Here is a 22,213-nt window from a genome sequence, read left to right on the forward strand (position 1 = left end):
GATCTACCCCATCCCAGGTTTCTTAATGCGCTTCTCAAACCTTACAAGTTATCAGAAAGAGATATATTTGAATCCCAGTCCACAATAATAACCCTCATCCCCTAAACCAGTGGTCCCCAACCATTTTGGCACCAGGGCCTGGTCTCGTGAAAGACAATTTTTCCAAAGACTGGCGTGAGAGATGGTTTTTGGATGATTCAAGAGCATTACATTCATTGTGCACTTTCTTTCTATTATTCCTACATCAGCTCCACCTCAGGGCATCAGGCATTAGATCCCAGAGGTTAGGGACCCCTGCCCTACAATATCCTAGATTTAGAAGCTGGTTAAATGTTTCCTATACAACAAGCGGAAAAGGAAGTACAGAGCTAAGAAACAAGAATATTTTAGATATCATCAAATACATGGGTACTAATAGGAAAAAAACAATTTCTGGAATTCATTTTACTGTATTTTAATGGGTAATCTGAGAGACTTGGAGGGAAAAAATTAGGAAGGAAACTTTTACACGGTACTATACAAGATTTGACGGAGAAGGCAATGGCACCCCACTCCAGTACTCTTGCCTGGAAAATCCAATGGATGGAGGAGCCTGGTGGGCTGCAGTCCATGGGGTCGCTAAGAGTTGGACACGACTGAGCGACTTCACTTTCACTTTTCACTTTCATGCATTGGAGAAGGAAATGGCAACCCACTCCAGTGTTCTTGCCTGGAGAATCCCAGGGACGGGGGAGCCTGGTGGGCTGCCGTCTATGGGGTCGCACAGAGTCGGACACGACTGAAGCGACTTAGCAGCAGCATACAAGATTTGAAGAGAATAAAGACAGATGAGCTACCCCTCTGTCAAAATCATATTGATTTATGTGTGTACATAAAATTGATAACATATGAACCCATATTTCTTAAGGATATAATAGAGTGTGTGTGTGTGTGTGTGCGCACACGCGCGCGGTGTGTTAGTTACTCAGTTATGTCCGACTCTTCGCCACCCCATGGACTGTAGTCCACCAGGCTCCTCTGTCCATGGAATTCTCCAAGCAAGAATACTGGAGTGGATTGTCATTCCCTTCTCGAGGGGATCTTCCCAATCCAAGGATCAAACTCTGGTCTCCTGCATTGCAGGCAGATTCTTCACTGTCTGAGCCCCCAGGGAAGCAATGACAGAATGAATACCATATAAACTAACACCAGGTGTCTCGGTTCCAAACATTTACCCACTGCCTTGATCAGATACTTTGTTCACCTATATCAGACTCCTTAGGTATATAAGAAAGTGTCAAGAATCCCTTCCCACGCCCCAACAATCCATCAAATGAGCAAAATATCCTAAAATATATATGGCACCTTTTTCTACAAAGAACAGCTAGAGAATCAAGACAGAGGGTAAAGGGTCTTTCTGCTATAGCATAAAGTTCCTCCTAGTCAGCACTGTGTGCACTGAAATGCCAAGAAACTGCCCAAGATATTCCTTGGCAACTGTGGGCACGACTGTACACCTCTCCCCAGACTGCCCCTGTGCCCAAGCATAGCACAACTCTCTGGCAGCTGTGGGTTAATCAAAAAGACTTCAAAGATGCCTGCTGAGCCTGGCTATCTGCAGAGCAGGAAGCCCCAGCTTAGCGGCAGACCCCAAAGAATCCTAGAACTTTCTGCCTTAATTCCCAAGGTCTTCTCTTAAAAACTCCTTGCCTACAGGCTGGGTGGAGTAGGGTCTCTATCTAAGCTCCAAGAGTAGACTCAGTCCTCAGATGAAGCTGTGATTTCACTGACTGTATTCAAGCTACCCGATAACGCTGATGGAATGGTAGGAAGGAAGGTGGGCTGGAGGAGAATGCAGTTAATCAAAACAACGAAATAACCTTGGAGTGAGCGGGCTGGGGGCCAGGGTTTGAGGTGACATATTTTCCCTGTGAAAATTGGATACATCAGCAGGAAGTCAAACTAACTTCACAAAGCTCCGAACTTGCAAAGCTTGATTTGTTTTTAATTTCACTGCCTTCTCAGGCCTCAGGTAAGGGACTGTAAATTCCTGGAACTTCAGAACCAGGTAAGAAAAGATGACAAAAAAAAGTGGTGGAAAAGGAGAGGAGCTGAGAGGAGAGGAAGCCTCTTCCCCTCTTAAGGAGAATGTTAAAGCCAAGGGCACTCCCCGATCCCCAGAAAAGGAAGTAGCTGAATTCCAAAAAAGCACTTTTCCCTACCTTCTTGTTGTTCTTGTTATAGCCAAAAGTCGAAATCCCAGGCCTGGACGTCACTGATAGCAGCATTTTCTCTTTAATGTCAGGAAGCTAAGAGAGAAAGAGGGAGAGGGAAAGGGAGAGGAAAGAAGGGAGAGAAGGAGGGAGGGAGGGAGGAAGAGAAGGGAGAGGGAAAAGGGAGGAGGAGGAGAGGGGGGAGGGAGGGGGAGTAAAGAATGAGCTAGGGCTGCTTGTTTACGTCACTGATAGAAGTTAACCCCGAGTCTGAGTGAGGCTCTTCCACTGGGTCCTAATGCCCAAGATGTTATTTTTTAATTTTTCATAGGCTTAGCAGTTAGACCAAAAAGAAGTTTTTAGGTCTACCTCTTTCAACTCTATCCCCTTTCTTATTTATTTTGTACAAGTTCAGATTCTCATGGAAAAAATGAGGACATTTTCTCCTTAGATCTCAGCTATAAGATTCCAAGCTTGATTTTAAAGGGACACTGCTTTGGAGAACATGTGAAGAAAATAAGCTCAGTACTTCCCCCCACACACACACTGTATATTTACAGTGAGCTTAACACACAGAATAACAAACAAAAGAGCTCACCGAAGAGCAGAGACAAGCAAAACAGAGGATGGGAAGTAACTAGTTTCAGATCTTTGGACAGTTTTATTTCTCTCGGGTTACGCTGATGCTTCTTAATCCTTTCAGATTCCCCCAGGTATGACTTCAAAAATGATTTTTCAAACTGGACTAAGTCATGAAACTTGATGCTTAGTGCTTTTTTTTCCCCCAGCTTGACTGAGACGTAATTGCCTAGTGATTTCTTTGACAATTGTAAGCTATCTTATATGAATCTTCATCCCACTATTCCGAGCTTCAAGGTCCATGAAACTGAAACGATTACTCACCCTATCTGAAGTTTATGCCCAAGCTGAAGTTCACAGAGTTGGGATGTTTGCTTCAAGCTGTCTCTAAACTGCAGAAAAATAAACAAATAACTATTTTAAAAACACGCTTCACAGAGAAGAAAAATACAAAGATCTTAGGAGGAAAGGAACATTAACTTTAGAGTCAAAAATTTAACACAATTGCAACACTTACCTCTAATATTACTAAAGGAATGTGCTGTAGAAGGTACCTTAACAATAAAATCAACTTGTAGGAAACCAAAAATTTAAAAACACTATCCAGTAATTTACCAATCTAGTCCAAGTATATAGGATGAAAGCCTTCAAATCCCTTCTTAAGGCCCCCTCACTGTCATAGTGGATATTCTAAGAAATAAATTAACCTGTCTGCTTTGCCACAACAAACATTAAGGCCAAACCCTCCCTTAAATGAAGTCCCAGTCTCTATTCTAGTTCTCCTGTCAGCTTTTTGCTATCATAAAGGGACAAAGAGTACCAACATTCTGCAGAGTAAATACATACATACCACACCCCCAATCTCTAACTTTCATTTCTAATAGGACAGGAAGTGCCTGCTAAGCTCAAGGGACACAGGAAGGGTGGGAACAGCCTCGATGTGGGAATTGCAACTGAGACTGGAAGCACAGCAGCCAAATGCAGTCAATAAATCAATAAAGGCATCTCCCACCGATGCCATATTTTTTTAAGTCCCCTTTCTGCCCTCAGAGGTTCTCATTCACTATATGCCAAGTTATCACTGCCATTTAGGTCCTTCTCCCTTAGCCTAACAATATGGCACAAAACCTTAGTCTTTAAGACTTGATTTATAATGGGGTTTATCTTTCAGTGGTTAAGACTCTGCGTTCCCAATGCAGGGGCCCTGGGTTCAATTCCTGGTCAGGGAACTAATTACTATACAGAGCTGAAGTGAAGTGGGGGTCAAAAAGAGTCGCAAACGACTGAGTGACTAACATTTCACTTCAACTCTATATTAGAGCACAATTCTCATGCTGCAACTAAAAAGATTCTGTGTGCTACAACTAAGACCCAGCAGAGATAAATAAATATAATGAGGTTTATAACAACACTCAACCTAATTTCTTAAAAATCCTAATATTCTCAATGTGTTGTGTTCTCTTACTGCATTCCTTAATGCTCAACGATATCTTAGAATTTAAGATAGTCAAAACCATAAGTTTTAGAGAAAAGCAGACATGCATTCAGATCCTGACACCACTGTTAGTTACTGTTTATGTAACTTTAGGCCAAGTTACTTAACATCTCTGACGCACTCATTTCCAAAACGGAGATAATAGCTCCTTCATTAGCCTTTAGGGTCAAATCTAAGTTCTGTTCAGTCCTCTCACCCACAAGCTGAGTGACACTGGGAGAACTACCTCACATGTCTGAACCTCACTTCGCTCATCTGTAAAATACAGTAAATAGTCTCTACTTCCTAAAATTGTAATGAAGTGAAATAAGGCAACGCATATAAAGCCCTTAGGAAGGTACGTGGCACACTTGGTAAACACTTGGTAAAAAGCTAACAGATGTTCAGTTCAGTTCAGTCGCTCAGTCGTGTCTGACTCTTTGCGACCCCATGAATCGCAACACGCCAGGCCTCCCTGTCCATCACCAACTCCCAGAGCTCACTGAGACTCACGTCCATCAAGTCAGTGATGCCATCCAGCCATCTCATCCTCTGTCGTCCCCCTCTCCTCCTGCCCCCAATCCCTCCCAGCATCAGAGTCTTTTCCAATGAGTCAACTCTTCGCATGAGGTGGCCAAAGTACTGGAGTTTCAGCTTTAGCATCATTCCCTCCAAAGAAATCCCAGGGCTGATCTCCTTCAGAATGGACTGGTTGGATCCCCTTGCAGTCCAAGGGACTCTCAAGAGTCTTCTCCAACACCACAGTTCAAAAGCATCAATTCTTCAGCTCTCAGCCTTCTTCACAGTCCAACTCTCACATCCATACATGACCACAGGAAAAACCATAGCCTTTAGACGAACGTTTGTTGGCAAAGTAATGTCTCTGCTTTTGAATATGCTATCTAGGTTGGTCATAACTTTCCTTCCAAGGAGTAAGCGTCTTTTCATTTCATGGCTGCACTCACCATCTGCAGTGATCTTGGAGTCCAGAAAAATAAAGTCTGACACTGTTTCCACTGTTTCCCCGTCTATTTCCCATGAAGTGATGGGACCAGATGCCATGATCTTCGTTTTCTGAATGTTGAGCTTTAAGCCAACTTTTTCACTCTCCACTTTCACTTTCATCAAGAGGCTTTTGAGTTCCTCCTCACTTTCTGCCATAAGGATGGTGTCATCTGCATATCTGAGGTTATTGCTATTTCTCCCGGCAATCTTGATTCCGGCTTGTGTTTCTTCCAGTCCAGCGTTTCTCACGATGTACTCTGCATATAAGTTAAATAAGCAGGGTGACAATATACAGCCTTGACGTACTCCTTTTCCTATTTGGATGTTAGCTCCATTTAGATTAATTGCTCTGTCTCCCAGTGTGTATCCCTCTGGGTATTATGTAACCCAGATTTTATGATCTGTGTGAACATTTCCAAAAACTAGTAGTTTAGTTACATTCAAAAGATCATACTAGGACTAGATAGGTTGAACTATATAAGTGGAAATACTGAATAAGAAATTTCAGGAATCATCCAACCCAATTTCTTTTCTCTATCTTTCAGAAGCAAACGATCTGATTGTTTGAAAATTCTTTTCATAACTCCAGTCTCCTGAAATTGGTGGAATATCTCTTATCTCTAGGGAAAAAAAAAAAGGAAACAAAATAATACAGAATCAAAGCACATTAGACAAGACATCCCAGCTCCCATTTCTCTAGAGTCCTGCTACTTTAAGAAACTGAAATAGATTTTTAAAAAAGGTAGATCTTCATATACTCTAAAATTTAACACGTTTTTGCCATTCTAAAAGTAGATAAAGAAGGATCCAATTAAATAAATTCTATTTTTTATATATATATATATATATATATATGTTTTTATTTGTTAGGCGGTGTTGGGTCTTAGTTGCCGCTCACAGGATTTTTTGCTGTGGCCCATGGAATCGCTAGTTGTGGCTCAAGACCTTAGTTGCTCACAGCATGTGGGATCTAGTTCCCAGGCAGGGATGGAACCCAGGCCCCTGCATTGAGGCTGCAGAGTCTTAGCCACTGGACTACCAGGGAAGTCCCTGGTAAGTATATTTTTAAAGCAAGTAGGGACTCCCCTGGTGGTCCAGTGGCTAAGACTTTGTGCTCCCAACGCAGGGGGCCTGGGTTTGATCCCTGGCCAGGGAACTAGAATCCACACACTGCCAACTAAGACCCAGTGCAGCTAAATAAATAAATAAATAAATATTTTAAAAATAAATAAAGGAAGTTATAGAATCTTATGGAAGCGATAGTGAAGGTGATGGAGTTCTGTGATTAGATTCAGAAAGTATATGAGAAGAGGAAGAATCCTATTTCTTCCAGTGTGTTTACTTTGATACCCAACCCCCTCATCTGCTTTGCCGATTATGACTGCTTACATTTTTCTAGATTTAGTCAAAGCTTCTCAAATTCTTGGTTCTTTTAGGAGTTTTTCTGAGGGGGAAAAAGTAAAATAGTTATTTGGAACATCTCTTAGAAACAGATATCTATACCTCAGATTCTATATAGACTAGTATGTGGTTTCTCCAGAAAAACTGTAATAGGGAAGAACAAATCTGACTCCATATTGGATCTGTTTTCTTTACTTTAACCTTTGTATTCTATTGCTTTTGCTACAAGTTAAGAATACTGCCTATAGCCTGAAATATAAAGAACAGCCCATTTTCAAGGTTCTGACTTTTAAGGTGTAACACTTTTCCATTCAAGTAACATTTATCATGTTGGAGGTACACAGAAACAATATAACCTGACCTACATGGACAGATGCAAGAACAAAGGATTCTGACCCCAAGAAGTTTGTAACAACCAACCACACCCCCTCTCCCCTTTTAGTATAAAAGAAGCCTGAATTCTAACTTGGGTAAGATGGTTCTTTGGGACAATAGTCCACCATCTTCTCAGTCTGCTGGCTTTCCAAATGAAGTCACTATTCCCTGCCTCAACAACTTGTCTCTCGATTTACTGGCCTGTTCTGTAACAAGCAGTACAAGCATGAACTCAGTAACAAAAACAACAGTTTTAAGTGTCTCAGGTAGAGAAGTCAGAGGTCTTGGGACTTCTCTGGTGGTCTGCACTGCCACTGCAGGGGCATGGGTTTTATCCTCGGTGGGGAACTAAAAAAAAATCCTCTATGGGTTATCTTTCCTCTCACTGATTAACTTCTGTGACCAAAAGTCTAAGTAATGACAAAAGACCCAAAAGTTCAATTTATTTAATGGTAAAGAGATGAATAATGCCTCAAGAAGGGGGGGAAAAAAAGTTTAGCACATCAGCTTACTCAAGCAGAAATATTTAAGGATCTGCATCAAACAACTAGAAAAACTTAGCCCTGTTCCCTTCAGATGTAGGATGGAATGACAAAATGACAAAATTGGTCTAAAGCTAGAAATTGAGAAAGTTTGCCCTTTCAACTCCTTGACATAACTCATAGAAAAGAGAGGGAAAAGACAGGTAACTCTGAAGAATTATTTAATTAATCATACCCTGGATATCAGTGCTAATAGTATATTCTCCTCTTCCATAAGAAGATACTTCTGCCCAAAACTTATTACAAAGAAAACCCTAACAAAACTTTCAAGTAACTCTTCCTTTGCCAGACACTAAAAAAATACAGCAATCAAATCATCTTAGCATCCAGGGACCAGAAAATTAGCATAATGTAGAAAGAAAAGATTAGACTGGATTCTATGCACACCCAGAATGGACTGCATTGATAGGCAATATTATAGTCTCCAAATGCACGTTTCCTTCACACTTGAGACATTAATTTTGTTTAGCTTCAGCTATCCCTAAAATAGGACTGATGCTAAAGCTGAAACTCCAATACTTTGGCCACCTCATGTGAAGAGTTGACTCATTGGAAAAGACTCTGATGCTGGGAGGGATTGGGGGCAGGAGGAGAAGGGGACGACAGAGGATGAGATGGCTGGATGGCATCACTGACTCAATGGACGTGAATTTGAGTGAACTTCGGGAGTTGGTGATGGACACGGAGGCCTGGCATGCTGCGATTCGTGGGGTCGCAAAGAGTCAGACTCGACTAAGCGACTGAACTGAACTGATCCCTAAAATAAATAACTCAGATAATCACAATAAAAGCCCACAAATAAATTTAACAATTAGACTGAACCAAATGAAATGGCTGGTTATGTAGGTTAAACACAGAATCTTTTCAAATAGTCAAATACTGGTAATTTCATGTGATTAAATCCTACATTGCAAAAAGTGTGAGGCAGTGAGGATGATAATGAGTTAGAACACTGGTGAATTGGATACCTCCTTTCCTTTGTCCTGTCTCATTTTCAGATTAAAAAAAAAACAAAAACCCAGAGAGGTAAACTCACTTCCATAAGGTCCTGGGAGTCAAATAATATCTGACACCGGAATCCAGACTTTCTGTCATAATTCAGCATTGTTCTTGTATCACTGTGATTTGATTGTGTGATTTAAAATTCTTATAAATATATATTTAGGGGTCATAAATAATAAAGGAATAATCCTAAGATTCCAAAGGTGAAAGTTCAACTGTTTTCCTGAAATCAACTCTATCTCAAGTAGCAGAGATATCTAACATTTCAGTCTGTTCCTAAATTGCACAATGGAGGATATTTCTAGGGATAAACCTATAATACAAACAAGAAGATTTATGGAAAACTACAGTTGTTGGGAAGTACTGCTAATTAAGTATTTAAGATTCTACCTGAGGTTTGATTCATTATATATTTAGAAGGTAATTTGCTTGAATTCTGCTTTCCTCTCAGGGATAATTTGTACCATAACCTGAAACTCTCAGATGAAACACAAGAAGATTTGAATATAAGAAGTGGCTTCTAAAACATCAATATACATTATTTATGAGGTTACTAGTCACCAGTAGGTTTTGCCAGAATCACAGACTTGATGAGGACAGGGACTGTGACTATTTTGTGTACCCTATTATATCCCCAGTATTTAACAGCATCTGGCTAAATTAACATTTAAAAATATTTGTCAGCAGTGACAACCTCCCCATGAGAGCTTGCTTCTTGAAAAGGATCTCCTTCATCCCTTTCTAGAAGAAGAGGAGAAAGGAAACTCCAGCTAGAGTGGAACCCTAATTCCTACTTAGTGGATGTAAAACACCCAGATGCTCTAAGATCAACACTCTCTGTAGTCATGCACAAGTGCTAGGTTTGTGCTCTACCGTCCTCTGGCAATCGCAGGAGAAAAAGCAAGGCTTACAGAAACATGCTCCTTTAGACAGAAGCAGCAGTAAAAACACCCTGGGACTTTCCTGGTGGGTGCAGTGGTTAAGAAACCACCCGCCAATGTAGGGAACACAGGTTCGATGCCTGGTCCGGGAAGATCCAACATGCCACGTAACAACTAAGCCAGTGCACCACAACTCCTGAGACTGCTCGAGAGCTCAAGAGCCGCAATTCCTGAAGCCCGCTCACCCTGGAGCCCATGCTCTTCAAAAAGAGAAGCCCTCATACTCAGCTAGAGTAACCTTGCTCACAGCAACTAGAGAAAGGCCTCTCGTGAAGCAATGGAGACTCAGCACAGCCAAAAATAAAAAACTAATTAACTTGAAAAAATAAAAGCACCCTAAATCAGGATGAACTAGAAACCACTTCAACACACACATTTTGGATACACATGTGAAAACACACACACCACTTAAAAAAATATATTTGGTTAATGAACAAATGGAATAAACTTCAACACTAAATTTACATCTGAAAAAATATTAAAAATACTGAATATAGTGTTGATAGTGATGGAATGGCACATTAGGACATGTAGGAGCTTTTTCCTTTACATTTACAATGCATATGATTTTCCTTTTGTGGTTATTTTTTTTTTTTTTTTGTCATTAGGAGATCAGAAAGCTAGAATTTACCTGCGTCTCTCATCTGTGTACTAGATATAACTATACCATCATCACATATAAGACACCACCCAAAAGGCCCACTATAAATTTGTATTCCTACAGCATTTTGTACACAATTTTGTAGGCTTTTAACTCTTACTTACTGCCCCAACTCTTGTACCTACATAGTGACTTTCTAGGAAGCAGACACCAACTTTATTCATCCTTTTATCTTTAACACCTAAATTTAACTTACACTCAAGAATACCAGCTGGAAGAATACAATTTTCAATTCAAGTGTCTCCAGTGTGAAAGTGAAGCTCAATGAACATTAAGAGAACACTGCCACCTCCTGGGTAATATAGGTCGTGCATTCTTTAGCAAATACCAGGAAGAGAAAGCACAGAATTTGTATATAGGTAGATCAGAAATTCGAAATTTAAACCCAGCTCTATCATTTGCTGTGCTAAACTGGAAAATCTCAATCAGTTTTCCCTTCTACAAAATGAGCATAGCACCTGTCCTATCTCTCAGGAATAATCATGACAGTCAAATTATAATGACTGTAAAAGTACTTTGTTGGTTATAAAATGTTTTCCAAGTATGAGACCATAGTTGATTATTCACTCTGCTGTGTTGAGGATAATAAATCCATCTTTTTTTAATTGAATATTTCATTAACATAATAGTTGTTTTAACAAATCCATCTTACTTCTTACCACAAATCTAACTAAATAATCTGCAGGTTGAGGATCAGAGCCAACTCATTAAATTTTAGATGTCTAATGGCAAATTTCTTTATATGTTAATGTAGACTGTCATTAACTTATTAAAATGTGTTGTTGAGCATAAAATTAAAATTACTTGGCGACACCACTTCTCACCCACCAGACTGGCAAAAATCCAAAAGCTTGACAAAAGACTGGTGGAGAGAGTGTGGTAAAAAGGCTATCATATATTGTGTGTGGAAATGCAAAATAGCATATCTCCTTTTGCACTATTAAGCAAAAGGACATATACTTTTACCCTCTGTCAACTTAAAAATTGAGTAATGTTTTATTCGGAGGGAATTTGTAGGACGTCAAGCCCAGGAGACAGCCATTTCAAGTGACTGACAGAACTGCTCAGAGGCGGCGGAGGAAGGAGTCAGGGTTACACAGAAGTTTGCAATAAGGGGCAAGTAGTCTGACTATCAAAAGATTATTGTTAATTAAGAAAAACTAGGTTAAAGAATTTATTAACTTGAATTTATTAATTCAAGTTAAGGACTTTATTGCTTATTTTAGGGAAGATGCAGGAGTCTGGGCTTGCTGAAGTAATTTCTTTCATATGCATCTCAGCTATTTGGGGCCAGTATTCCAAGTATTTCACCTCTTTGAAAAGGCAACATCAAAATCATAAAATTGACATGTGTTATGAACCATATCTAAAACTAAGTATAATAGAAATTTTATTTCAGGAGAATTAATGTTTAGGAAATCTATTACGTGAATCTTCTATAAATTACTGTTTCTAATTTTCGGTCATACTCTTAATGATTGCAGCAAGCTAGTCCTAAGATATACATCAAACCTAGTATGCATTAAAAGTCCTGTAAGGTCCTAGGTAATTTTCATTTAATTATTCATTAAAGAAACACTTACTCTATCATAAACAGTGTGAAGCTCTTGCTGTTGTTGTTGTTTTGAAATTATTAATTAATTTTGGGCCACACCCTGAGGCATGTGGAACTTCCCCAACCAGGGATCAAACCCACATTCCCTGCACTGGAAAGGGTCTTAAAAACCGGACCACCAGAGAAGTCCACAAGTGTGAAGCTTTTTTTTTTACTGTTAAGATCTGTCAACCATAAAAAAAAAAAAAAACTACTGGGGTTGTGTCAAAGGATTCGAGAGTCAACTTGAGGGGACTCCCACTATCCAGAGATGGGATATTTGAGCATCAGAAATAAAAATTGCAAAGAATGTAAACATATTTTAGTTGTTCAAATTCATAGTAATTTTTAAAACTGATTGATCACCTTTGATATTATGGAACCAACTTATTATTCTATAAATTGGCAAGTAAAGAGAAACAAATCAAATATACAGCCTACCTTTTCTATATGAACTGTATCCGTGAATGACTAAATACTTGATGAAGCAAAGTCCTTATTTATACAAGAATTCAAAATAATAAATAAGGAATGATAGAACAAACCCTAGTGAAACAGTTGGTCTGGGCAATGATTATCAAAGGATATGAAAAAATCATTAAATTAAAAACTGATTGGGATCATAAGGAAAAAACTATATACAAATATTCCTTATGAATGCAGATATAAAAAAACCTCAATGAAATATTAGCAAACTGAATTCAGAAACATATAAAAAAAGGTTTAAACACCATGACCAACTGCAGTTAGTTCCAGGAACCCAAGGCTGGTTAAATATCTAAAAATCAAGTAATGTAATATGACATATTAATAGAATAATGGAAAATCCCCATGAACTTCCAGATGTTCAAGCTGGATTTGGAAAAGGCAGAGGAAGCAGATATCAAAAATCCACTGGATCATGAAAAAAGCAACAGAGCTCCAGAAAAACATCTACTTTTCCTTTACTGACTACACCAAAGCCTTTTACTGTGTGGATCACAACAAACTGTGGAAAATTCTTCAGTTCAGTTCAGTTGCTCAGTCATGTCTGACTCTTTGCGACCCCATGGACTGCAGCACCCCAGGCCTCCCAACCATCGCCAACTCTCAGAGCTTACTCAAAATCATGTCCATTGAGTCGGACATGCCATCCAGCCATCTCGTCATCTGTCGTCCCCTTCTCCCCCTGCCTTCAATCTCTCCCAGCATCAGGGTCTTTTCCAATGAGTCAGTTCTTTGTTGAGTGTATAGAACTTCTCCATCTTTGGCTTCAAAGGATATAATCAATCTGATTTCGGTATTGATCATCTGGTGATGTCCACGTGTAGAGTATTCTCTTGTGTTTTTGGAAGAGGGTGTTTGCTATGACCCAGTGTGTTCTCTTGGCAAAACTCTATTAGTCTTTGCCCTGCTTCACTCTGTACTCCAAGCCCAAATTTGCCTGTTACTCCAGGTATTTCTTGACTTCCTACTTTTGCATTCCAGTCCCCTATAATAAAAAGGACATCTTTTTTGGATGTTAGTTCTAGAAGGTCTTGTAGGTCTTCATAGAACCATTCACCTTCAGCTTCGTCAGTATTACTGGTTGGGGCATAGACTTGGAATACTGTGATATTGAATGGTTTGCCTTTGAAACGAACAGAGATCATTCTGTTGTTTTTGAGATTGCATCCAAGTACCGCATTTTGCACTCTTTTGTTGACTATGATGGCTACTCCATTTCAAGAGATGGGAATACCAGATCACCTGACGTGCCTCCTGAGACATCTGTATGCAGGTCAGGAAGCAATAGTTAGAACTGGACACAGAACAACAGACTGGTTCCATATCGGGAAAAGAGTACGTCAAGGCTGTGTATTGTCACCCTGCTTATTTAACTTATACGCAGAGTACATCATGAGAAAGGCTGGGCTGGTTGAAGCACAAGCTGGAATCAAGATTGCTGGGAAAAAATATCAATAACCTCAGATATGCAGATGACATCATCCTTATGGAAGGCAGTGAAGAGGAACTAAAGAGCCTCTTGACAGAAATGAAAGAAGAAAAGAGTGAAAAAGTTGGCTTAAAACTCAACATTCAGAAAACTAAGATCATGGCATCAAGTCCCATCACTTCATGGCAAATAGATGGGGAAACAGCGGCAAGAGTGACAGACTTTATTTTTTGGGGCTCCAAAATCACTGCAGATAGTGACTGCAGCCATGAAATTAAAAGATGCTTGCTCCTTGGAAGAAAGGCTATGACCAACCTAGACAGCATATTAAAAAGCAGAGACCTTATTTTGCCAACAAAGGTCCATCCAGTCAAAGCTATGGTTTTTCCAGTAGTCATGTGTGGATGTGAGAGCTGGACTAAAGAAAGCTGAGTGCCGAAGAACTGATGCTTTTGAACTGTGGTGTTGAAGAAGACTCTTGAGAGAACCTTGGACTTCAAGGAGATCAAACCAGTCCATCCTAAAGTAAATAAGTCCTGAATATTCATTGGAAAGATCAATGCTGAAGCCAAAACTACAATACTCTGGCCACTCAATGGGAAGAACCAACTCATTGGAAAAGACCCTGATGCTGGCAAAGATTGAAAGCAGGAGAAGGGGACGTTAGAGGATGAGATGGTTGGATGGCATCACCGACTCAATGGACATGAGTTTGAGTAACCTCTGGGAGTTGGTGATGGACAGGAAATCCTGGTGTGCTGCAGTCCGTGGGGTTGCAAAGAGTGGGACACGACTGAGTGACTGAACTGAAATCCCCATGATCATCTCTGTAAACGCAGAAATAACATTTGACAATATCCAATACTCATTCATGATATAACTAATTCATGATCTCCTAATAATAGAAATTTTCATTTTAATAGACAAAGAATAAATACAAAAACCCTACAGCTAACTTCACGTATGCATGCATGCTAAGTCACTTCAGTGTGTCCGACTATGTGTGACCCTATGGACTGTAGCCCACCACGCTCCTCTGTCTATGGATTCTCCAGGCAAGAATACAGGAGTGTGTTGCCATGACCTCCTCAGCTAACTTCAACTTAATGCTAAAAAACTGAATGCATTCCCCCTAAAATCAGGAACAAGGCAAAGGTGACTGCTCTCACCATTTCTGTTCAACACTATGCTGGAAGTTCTAGACAATGCCCTAAGAAAAAGCAAGCAAACAACAACAACAAAACCAAATAGCTTAAAGGCATCCAGATTGGAATGGAAGAAATAAAGCTATCCTTATTCATAAACACAATTGTCTGTGCAGAAAATCCTAAGGAACCTACAATAAAACTGCTAGAATTAATAAATGAGTCCAGTGAGGTCACAGAATACAAGATCAATATACAAAAATCAACTATATTCCTACACACTAGCAATAAACAGACTCAAATGAAATTAAGAAAATTCTATTCATAATAACATCAAAAGGAATTAAATGGAAATAAATTTAATCAAACAAATGTAAAATTTATACACTGAAAAGTATAAAACATTGCTGAGAAAAATTAAAGAAGTAATTGTTAAGATGATAATTTCTACTAAATTAATATATAGTTTCAATGTCAAAATCCTAGTAGGCTTCTTTGCAGAAGTTGATAAGCTGGTGAAGCTGCAAAGGACCTAGGATAACCAAAATAATTTTGAAAAAGAAAGAAGTTTAAAGATTTACACTGAATTCAAAACTTACAAGAAAGTTAAAATACTCAAGAGAATGTGGTATTGTTATAAGGATAGGAATGTAGATCAATGGAACAGAATTGAGAGACCAGAAGGAAACCCTTATATTAGTGGCCAACTAATTCTCAAAAAAGGTTTCCACAAACAGTGCTGGAATAATTGGATATCCACATGCAAAAAGAAAACTGAGATCCTTAAATCACACTATTCACAAATATTAATTCGAAATGGATCACAGAATTAAATGAAAAAGCTAAAACTATAGTCTCCTAGAAGAAAACAGGAGAACATCTTCATGACTCTGGACTAAAATTCTCAGACACAACACCAAAAGCACATGGCATAAAAGAAAAATATGATAAATTGGACTTCATTAAAATTTTAAACTTTTGACTTTAAAAAGATACTATTTTAAAAATGGAAGAAAAAAAAAAAACAAGTCACTAGCTGCAAGAAAATATTGCAAATCACACATCTGATAAAAGACTTGTGTCTAGAATATACAAAGAACTCTTAAAACTGAATAATAAGACAACAATCCAATTTTTAAATGTACAAAAGACTAGTGGTGCCCAAAGACATTTCATCAAAGACATCTAGAAGACTAACAAGTACATAAAAAATCAGAATCATTGGCTTTTAGGGATATGCAAATTAAAACCACAATGAGAAACTACCATATGCCCATTAGAATGGCTCAGGACTAAAGAATCCGCCTGCAATGCAGGAGACGCAGGTTCGATCCCTGGGTTGGGAAGATCCCTTGGAGAACAAAACGGCAACCCACTCCTGTATTTCTTGCCTGAAAAATCCCAAGGACAGAGGAGCCTGGTGGCTACAGTCCATGGGGTTGCAAACAGCTGGACAAGATTTATCGACTAAACAACAACAATCAAAAAGACATTAAGTGCTGATGAGGATGTAGAGAAATCAAAGCTCTCATACACTGGTTGTGGGAATGTAAAATGGTACAGCCACTTTAGAAAACTGGCAATTTTCTTTAAAAGTTAATCGCATTATTACCATATAGCTTTATAAAAGTTTTGATATCCGGTGGAGAAGTCCAGACACTTCTTCACTCTTTTTCAGAATTATCTTGGCTTCTCTCTTTTGTTTTCTACTAAGATTTTAGGATTCATGAAAATTCTGTGCAAAACCCTGTTGAGATTTTGATTGGAATTGTGTTAAGATTATGTTACTTTGGGGACAGCCTCCATCTTTTTGATTCTGTTTCCCTCCATTTAACACTCTATGTGTTCCATTACTCGCTCAGTCATGTTCTACTCTTTGCAACCCCATGGACTGTAGCCCGCCAGGCTCCTCTGTCCATGGAATTCTCCAAGCAAGAATACTATAGTGAGTAGCCATTCCCTTCTCCAGGGGATTTCCCCAACCCAGGACTCGAACGCAGGTCTCCTGCATTGCAGGCAGATTCTTTACTATCTGAGCCACCAGGAAAGCCTCTTTAGTTGTCTATTACCACGTAAGATATTACTGTAAACTTAGTGGTATATAACAACACATATTTATTATCTCACAGTTTCTATGTGTCAGTTGTCTGGGCATGGCTTAGCTAAGCTACAATCAGTGTTGGCCAGGGCTGAGTTCTCATCTGAGGCTCAAAGCAGGAAGGATCCACTCTGTCACATGATACTTGGCAACATTCAGTTCCTTCCAGGCTTTTGGATGAGGGCCTCACTTTCTTGCTAGGTGTTGGCTGAGAGCTGCCTTCAGTTTCTTAGCATGTGGCTTTCTCCTTAGGACAGCTCACATGGCAGCTTGCTTCTTGAAAGCCAACAGGGAAAGTAACGATTGCTGTATTCTGTTTATTAGGAGCAAACCAGAGGTCCCATTCATACTTAAGGGGAAAGGTATACACAGGCATGAAAATCAGGAGGTAGGTATCATGGGAGCCAGCTTAATATATATAGTATACCTTTCCATTAACTAATTTCTCCCTAAAATTCTTTTATTAGGTTTATTAATTCTATATGAAGTTTATTTATATGTACTTCTCAGCGTGTAACACCATCATAAAAAATAGGCGTAATTATTACTTCAACATAGCAATGCTACTGATTTCTGGATACTGATCTTTTTATCTAGCAACTTGCTGACCTCTTATTAGTCCCAATAATTTACCTGTTACTTGGATTTTCCTTATAAATATTATTTGTGAATAATGACAATTTTGCTTTCTCATAATCTTTATACCATTTATTTTTCTTGTTTTACTGGACAATAATAAGACTTTCAATAAAATATTTAACAGAAGTAGTAAACCCAGGCCTGTTCCCTGATAAACCTTTTGTCAGGTTTATCAGGATATTCCTTTCCTTGCCTAGTAGACTAAGAACTTTCAAGATGAACAGATATTTAATTTTACCAAATATTTCTTCTGCAATGATCTGGAGGATCAAATAGATTTTCTATCTTAATCTACTGATTTGATAATTATGCACATTTGCTAGTATTAAACCATTCTAGCATTCCTGGGATAAAAATTTCTTGATTACAAAAATGTATGATTTTTGCATCTATGTCTTTAAAAGTAGTTTTCCTAAACTGTTCTTGTCTGGTTTGGGTTTTAAAGTATATGGTAATTTAACAAAGCAGGTTGTAAAGTTTTTCTTCCTTTTCTCTTTTGTGGAACAAAGCAAATTAAGATTGGGATTATCTGTCCTCTGAAAGTTTCACAGCACTCCCACATAAACTGTCTATATATTTTTTCTGTATAAAATGTTTAAACTGCAAACTTCTCATCTCAACATGCTCTTAGATATTTCCCAACACTCCAGAAGATTCTAGTTAGTGCCTTCCCTTAGCTCTACAATAGCTGTTCTAAGTACTTACCGGTCAAGCTTTCTACCTCACTTCTTCCTATAATCTCAGCATATAATATTTACCTCCTATCTGCAACCTTTTCATCTCTACTGCCTTTCCTCCTCTGCATACTGAGATGATAGTTTTCTTAAAAAGACAAAACAAAAATACAAATATTCAAAACAAACAAAAGCCCCTTCCCTGAACTGTACATTCTTCTCTAGCTATTCTTATTCTTATTTTCCCCACAATTAAGAGCTCGCTACATTTGCTAAGTGTCCACATCTCTCATGAGAAAACATTCCCCCCCCCCTTTTTTTTTTTTTACTATACTTTAATTTATGCTAGATTTGGGAAACCAGCAGTGGGTTCTATAAAAACAAAACACAATCAGATTTGCATTTCTCAAAGGTCACTTGTGGCTATGCTGTAAAGAACAGATTGGAAGTGAGTGAAACTGATGGGAGGGAGACCAAAATTAAGAAACTTAACTAGAATAGTGGCAATGGGAATGGGGAGAAGTAACAGTTTTGAGACTTATTATGGAGAAGGAAATGGCAACCCATTCCAGTATTCTTACCTGGAGAATTTCACAGACAGAGGAGCCTGCCAGGCTACACAGTCCACGAGGTCACAAAGAGTCCGACACGACTAAGCGACTAACACATACACACACACAGAGGATCTGAAGGATGAGGAAATCAAAGATTACATATTTATTGATGAATAATAAGTCATTGAGTAGAAGATACAAATGGAGCAATCTGACTACATAAAGATTAAAAATTCCCATATGGGAAACTACAAATGGAAAACCAAAAGTCAAATGATTTGGGAGGTAGAGGGATGTATGGAACTCATTTCACAAAAGGCTAAACACCAAAACTCTAATAATCAACAAAAACATGGAAAAACATGTAATTCATAAAAAAGGAAACACAAAATGCTCTTAAACACATAAAGATGCTCAACCTCATTTGTAATTTTTAAAAAGTAAAATAAAAACAACACTGAGATACCATTTTACACCTATTGGAAAGAAACATTTTTTTTTTAAGTGATAATGAACTGAAGTAAAAGTGGAAAAACAAGTACTCTCCTGATTACTGGTGAGACTGTGTTACCAATATGGAAGGCAACAGGGCAACATCTATCAAAATTGCAAATGTATATACCTTTTGACTCAGCAATTCTACCTCTAGGATTTAACTCAGTTATATTTGCAAACCTGCAAAATAAAAAGGTATTCATTCGTATTCACTGCAGCATTGTAATAGCTACTGCTGCTGCTGCTGCTAAGTCGCTTCAGTCGTGTCCCACTCTGTGCGACCCCATAGACGGAAGCCCACCAGGCTCCCCCGTCCCTGGGATTCTCCAGGCAAGAACACTGGAGTAGGTTGCCATTTCCTTCTCCAATGCATGAAAGTGAAAAGTGAAAGTGAAGTCGCTCAGTAGCGTCCGACTCTTAGCGACCCCATGGACTGCAGCCTACCAGGCTTCACCATCCATAGGATTTTTCCAGGCAAGAGAACTAGAGTGGGGTGCCATTGCCTTCTCCCTGTAATAGCTAACGTAACCATAAAACATATTGTTTCGTCCCAATCAGGACCCTTTAAAAAAACGAGGGCACTGTTAATATTTAAACTGGGACAAATGGCATAGATGAGACTGTCCCAAACAAACCAGGAAATGAAGTCCTTCTAATAATAATAGAAAAGGGAAAACACAAAAATTCACCAATAAGGGACTTTCAAAATAATAATGATATATCTAGACAATGGAATACTACATAGCCATAAAAGAGAGCACAGTATATACTGATTTGGAAGGTTCTCCAAGATGTACAGTAAAAAAGATACATAATCATTTTCAATTCATTCCATGAATATGTCAGAGTTCCCAGTACTTGTATTTTATCCAGTAAAAGACAATATTATGTTACAAATGGAGAAACTAAGTCAGGAAGGGATGTACACCAATAGCAACATCAGCAGCCATGAAATTAAAAGATGTTTGCTCCTTGGAAGAAACGCTATGACCAACCTAGACAGCATATTAAAAAGCAGAGACATTACTTTGCCAACAAAGATCCGTCCAGTCAAAGCTATGGTTCTTCCAGTAGCCATGTATGGATGTGAGAGTTGGACTATAAAGAAAGTTGAGTGCCAAATAACTGATGCTTTTTAACTGTCGTGTTGGAGAAGACCCTTGGGAGTCCCCTGGATGCAAGGAGATCAAACCAGTCAATCCTATAGGAAATCAGTCCTGAATATTCATTGGAAGGACTGATGTGGAAGCTGAAACTCCAATCCTTGGTCACCTCATGCAAAGAACCGACTCATTGGAAAAGACCCTGATGCTGGGAAAAATTGAAGCGGGAGGAGAAGGGGACGACAGAGGATGAGATGGTTGGATGGCATCACCGACTGGATGGACATGAATTTGAGTAAGCTCCAGGAGTTGGTGATGGACAGGGAAGACTTGGGTGCTGCAGTCCATGGGGTCGAAAAGAGTCAGACACAACTGAGCGACTGAACTGAACGCAACATTAGCAAAACAAACACTAATGATAAAATAACTTATATGAAATAATCTTTCACTTGGACTGAGATTCTAACTACAGTCTAAGAGTAGAACAAATGTGAGCCTCTAAATCATAACAAATAAACATCCTCCAAACATAAGCATCAAGTTTCTAATTTTGTACCACAGAAGATGCAGCTTTTCTGATTTTAAAAACTCGAAATCCTCCTCCATATACCACAAAACTTTAGCACAACCAGGGACTGACCTAAAAATCTACTATTAGAGATAGCTGAAAGAGTTTTCCTTCACTTGTGAAAAGTCAGATCTAGCTGGCCATGTCACAGTTGGCGAGTACTTCTGCAAAGATTCAACTAGATAGGACCTTTTCCAATCAGAAACAGAAAAAGAACTTGACACTGCTAAACTCTAACCACCTAGGATGACAAACTTGTATCTTCTTAAATGCTGTAGGCTTCTCAAGTCACCGGTCATCCTCATGCAAAAGCAGCTATGCTATAACGGAAGAATCAGTCCAAAAGTCAAACAACTCTATGCAGAGTCCAAAGTCTCTATGAAAAGAACCTCCCCTTCTACCCATAGACTTTTTTCACTGCCCAACCAGTTCCCACTATCTGAGAGAACTGGGGGAAAAGAGAGTGAGGAACTTATTACTGATTATAATTAAAGCTAATTCAAAAGAGCAGGGGCTAGGAAATAAAAAGAAGCAAATACCTTCTGGGTAATGCTTAGAAATGCCCTGATACATGTCATCTGTTTCTTGACAGCTCAAAAAGCTTCAGAGAAATAACATTCCTGTGAAATAAGGATACGATTAGCCTACTACATTTGGAAAAATCAATGCTGGCTCAAGTTTACACCAAGTATTAAGTCCCAGAACTTTCTTAAAGAATCAATAGGCAACACTGTAAAGCAATTATCCTCCAATTAAAAATAATAATAAAAAAAGAAGTAATGGGCAAATCCATTAATAAGGCAGCCAGGGTATGCTGGAGTCCCTGAATTAGAGTCCTACCTACAGGAGAAGGGATAGGGCAGTTAAGGAATGACTACAGCAGAGAAAAACAAACCAAAACAAAAGAAAGGTCACTCTACTTGGTTTTAAACTAAATAACATTCCAACCTTAACCAAGCCAAAGGAGAACTGCCTTTCCACAGAACATACCAGTGTATGGTTTTGATATTTCTTTTCCCAAGTTATCCTTGTTGCTCATTTTAATCCAAAAACAAAAAGGAAAGCTAGTGACATTCTGTGATACAGTAAGCCTCTAGCCAACTCTTAGTATTGTATCATACTGTCCCCACACAAATCTTCCTTCAGGAAAGAGGTCATTTCCTGGGATAATTCAATGGTTAATTTTGGTAAGGGCTGCATGGTGGAGAGGGCCTTGAGGTCAGAGACTGGAACCTATTAGGGGGGTTATCTGAGTC

General features: G+C 38.9%; 1 protein-coding gene across 16 annotated transcripts in view; it reads right to left on the bottom strand.

Annotated features, from left to right (window-relative positions):
* The window catches only part of RBMS2 (RNA binding motif single stranded interacting protein 2), a 103,377-nt gene that overhangs the window by 80,361 nt on the left and 803 nt on the right, over positions 1–22,213 (bottom strand). For 3 of the 16 annotated variants that reach the window (XR_015163905.1, XM_086400552.1, XM_086400565.1), the window contains 2 exons: positions 3,096–3,163; positions 2,202–2,288 (listed from right to left, as the gene is read on the bottom strand). Coding sequence is in view for 11 of the 16 variants with exons in the window: in XM_086400552.1 (XP_086256678.1) it covers positions 2,202–2,267 (66 nt within the window). In the remaining 5 variants the exon portion in view is untranslated. Of the gene's footprint in view, positions 1–2,201; positions 2,465–3,095; positions 3,164–3,288; positions 3,727–6,639; positions 6,695–18,818; positions 18,924–21,496; positions 21,578–22,213 lie in introns of those variants that run through there. The other 13 variants (XR_015163904.1, XM_086400561.1, XM_086400567.1 and 10 more) reach the window with 10 other exon arrangements.

This window comes from Bos grunniens, chromosome 5 (assembly GCF_055505025.1).
Source record: "Bos grunniens cultivar Pamir isolate PY7600 chromosome 5, Bosgru_T2T1.0, whole genome shotgun sequence".
Lineage (NCBI taxonomy): Eukaryota > Metazoa > Chordata > Mammalia > Artiodactyla > Bovidae > Bos > Bos grunniens.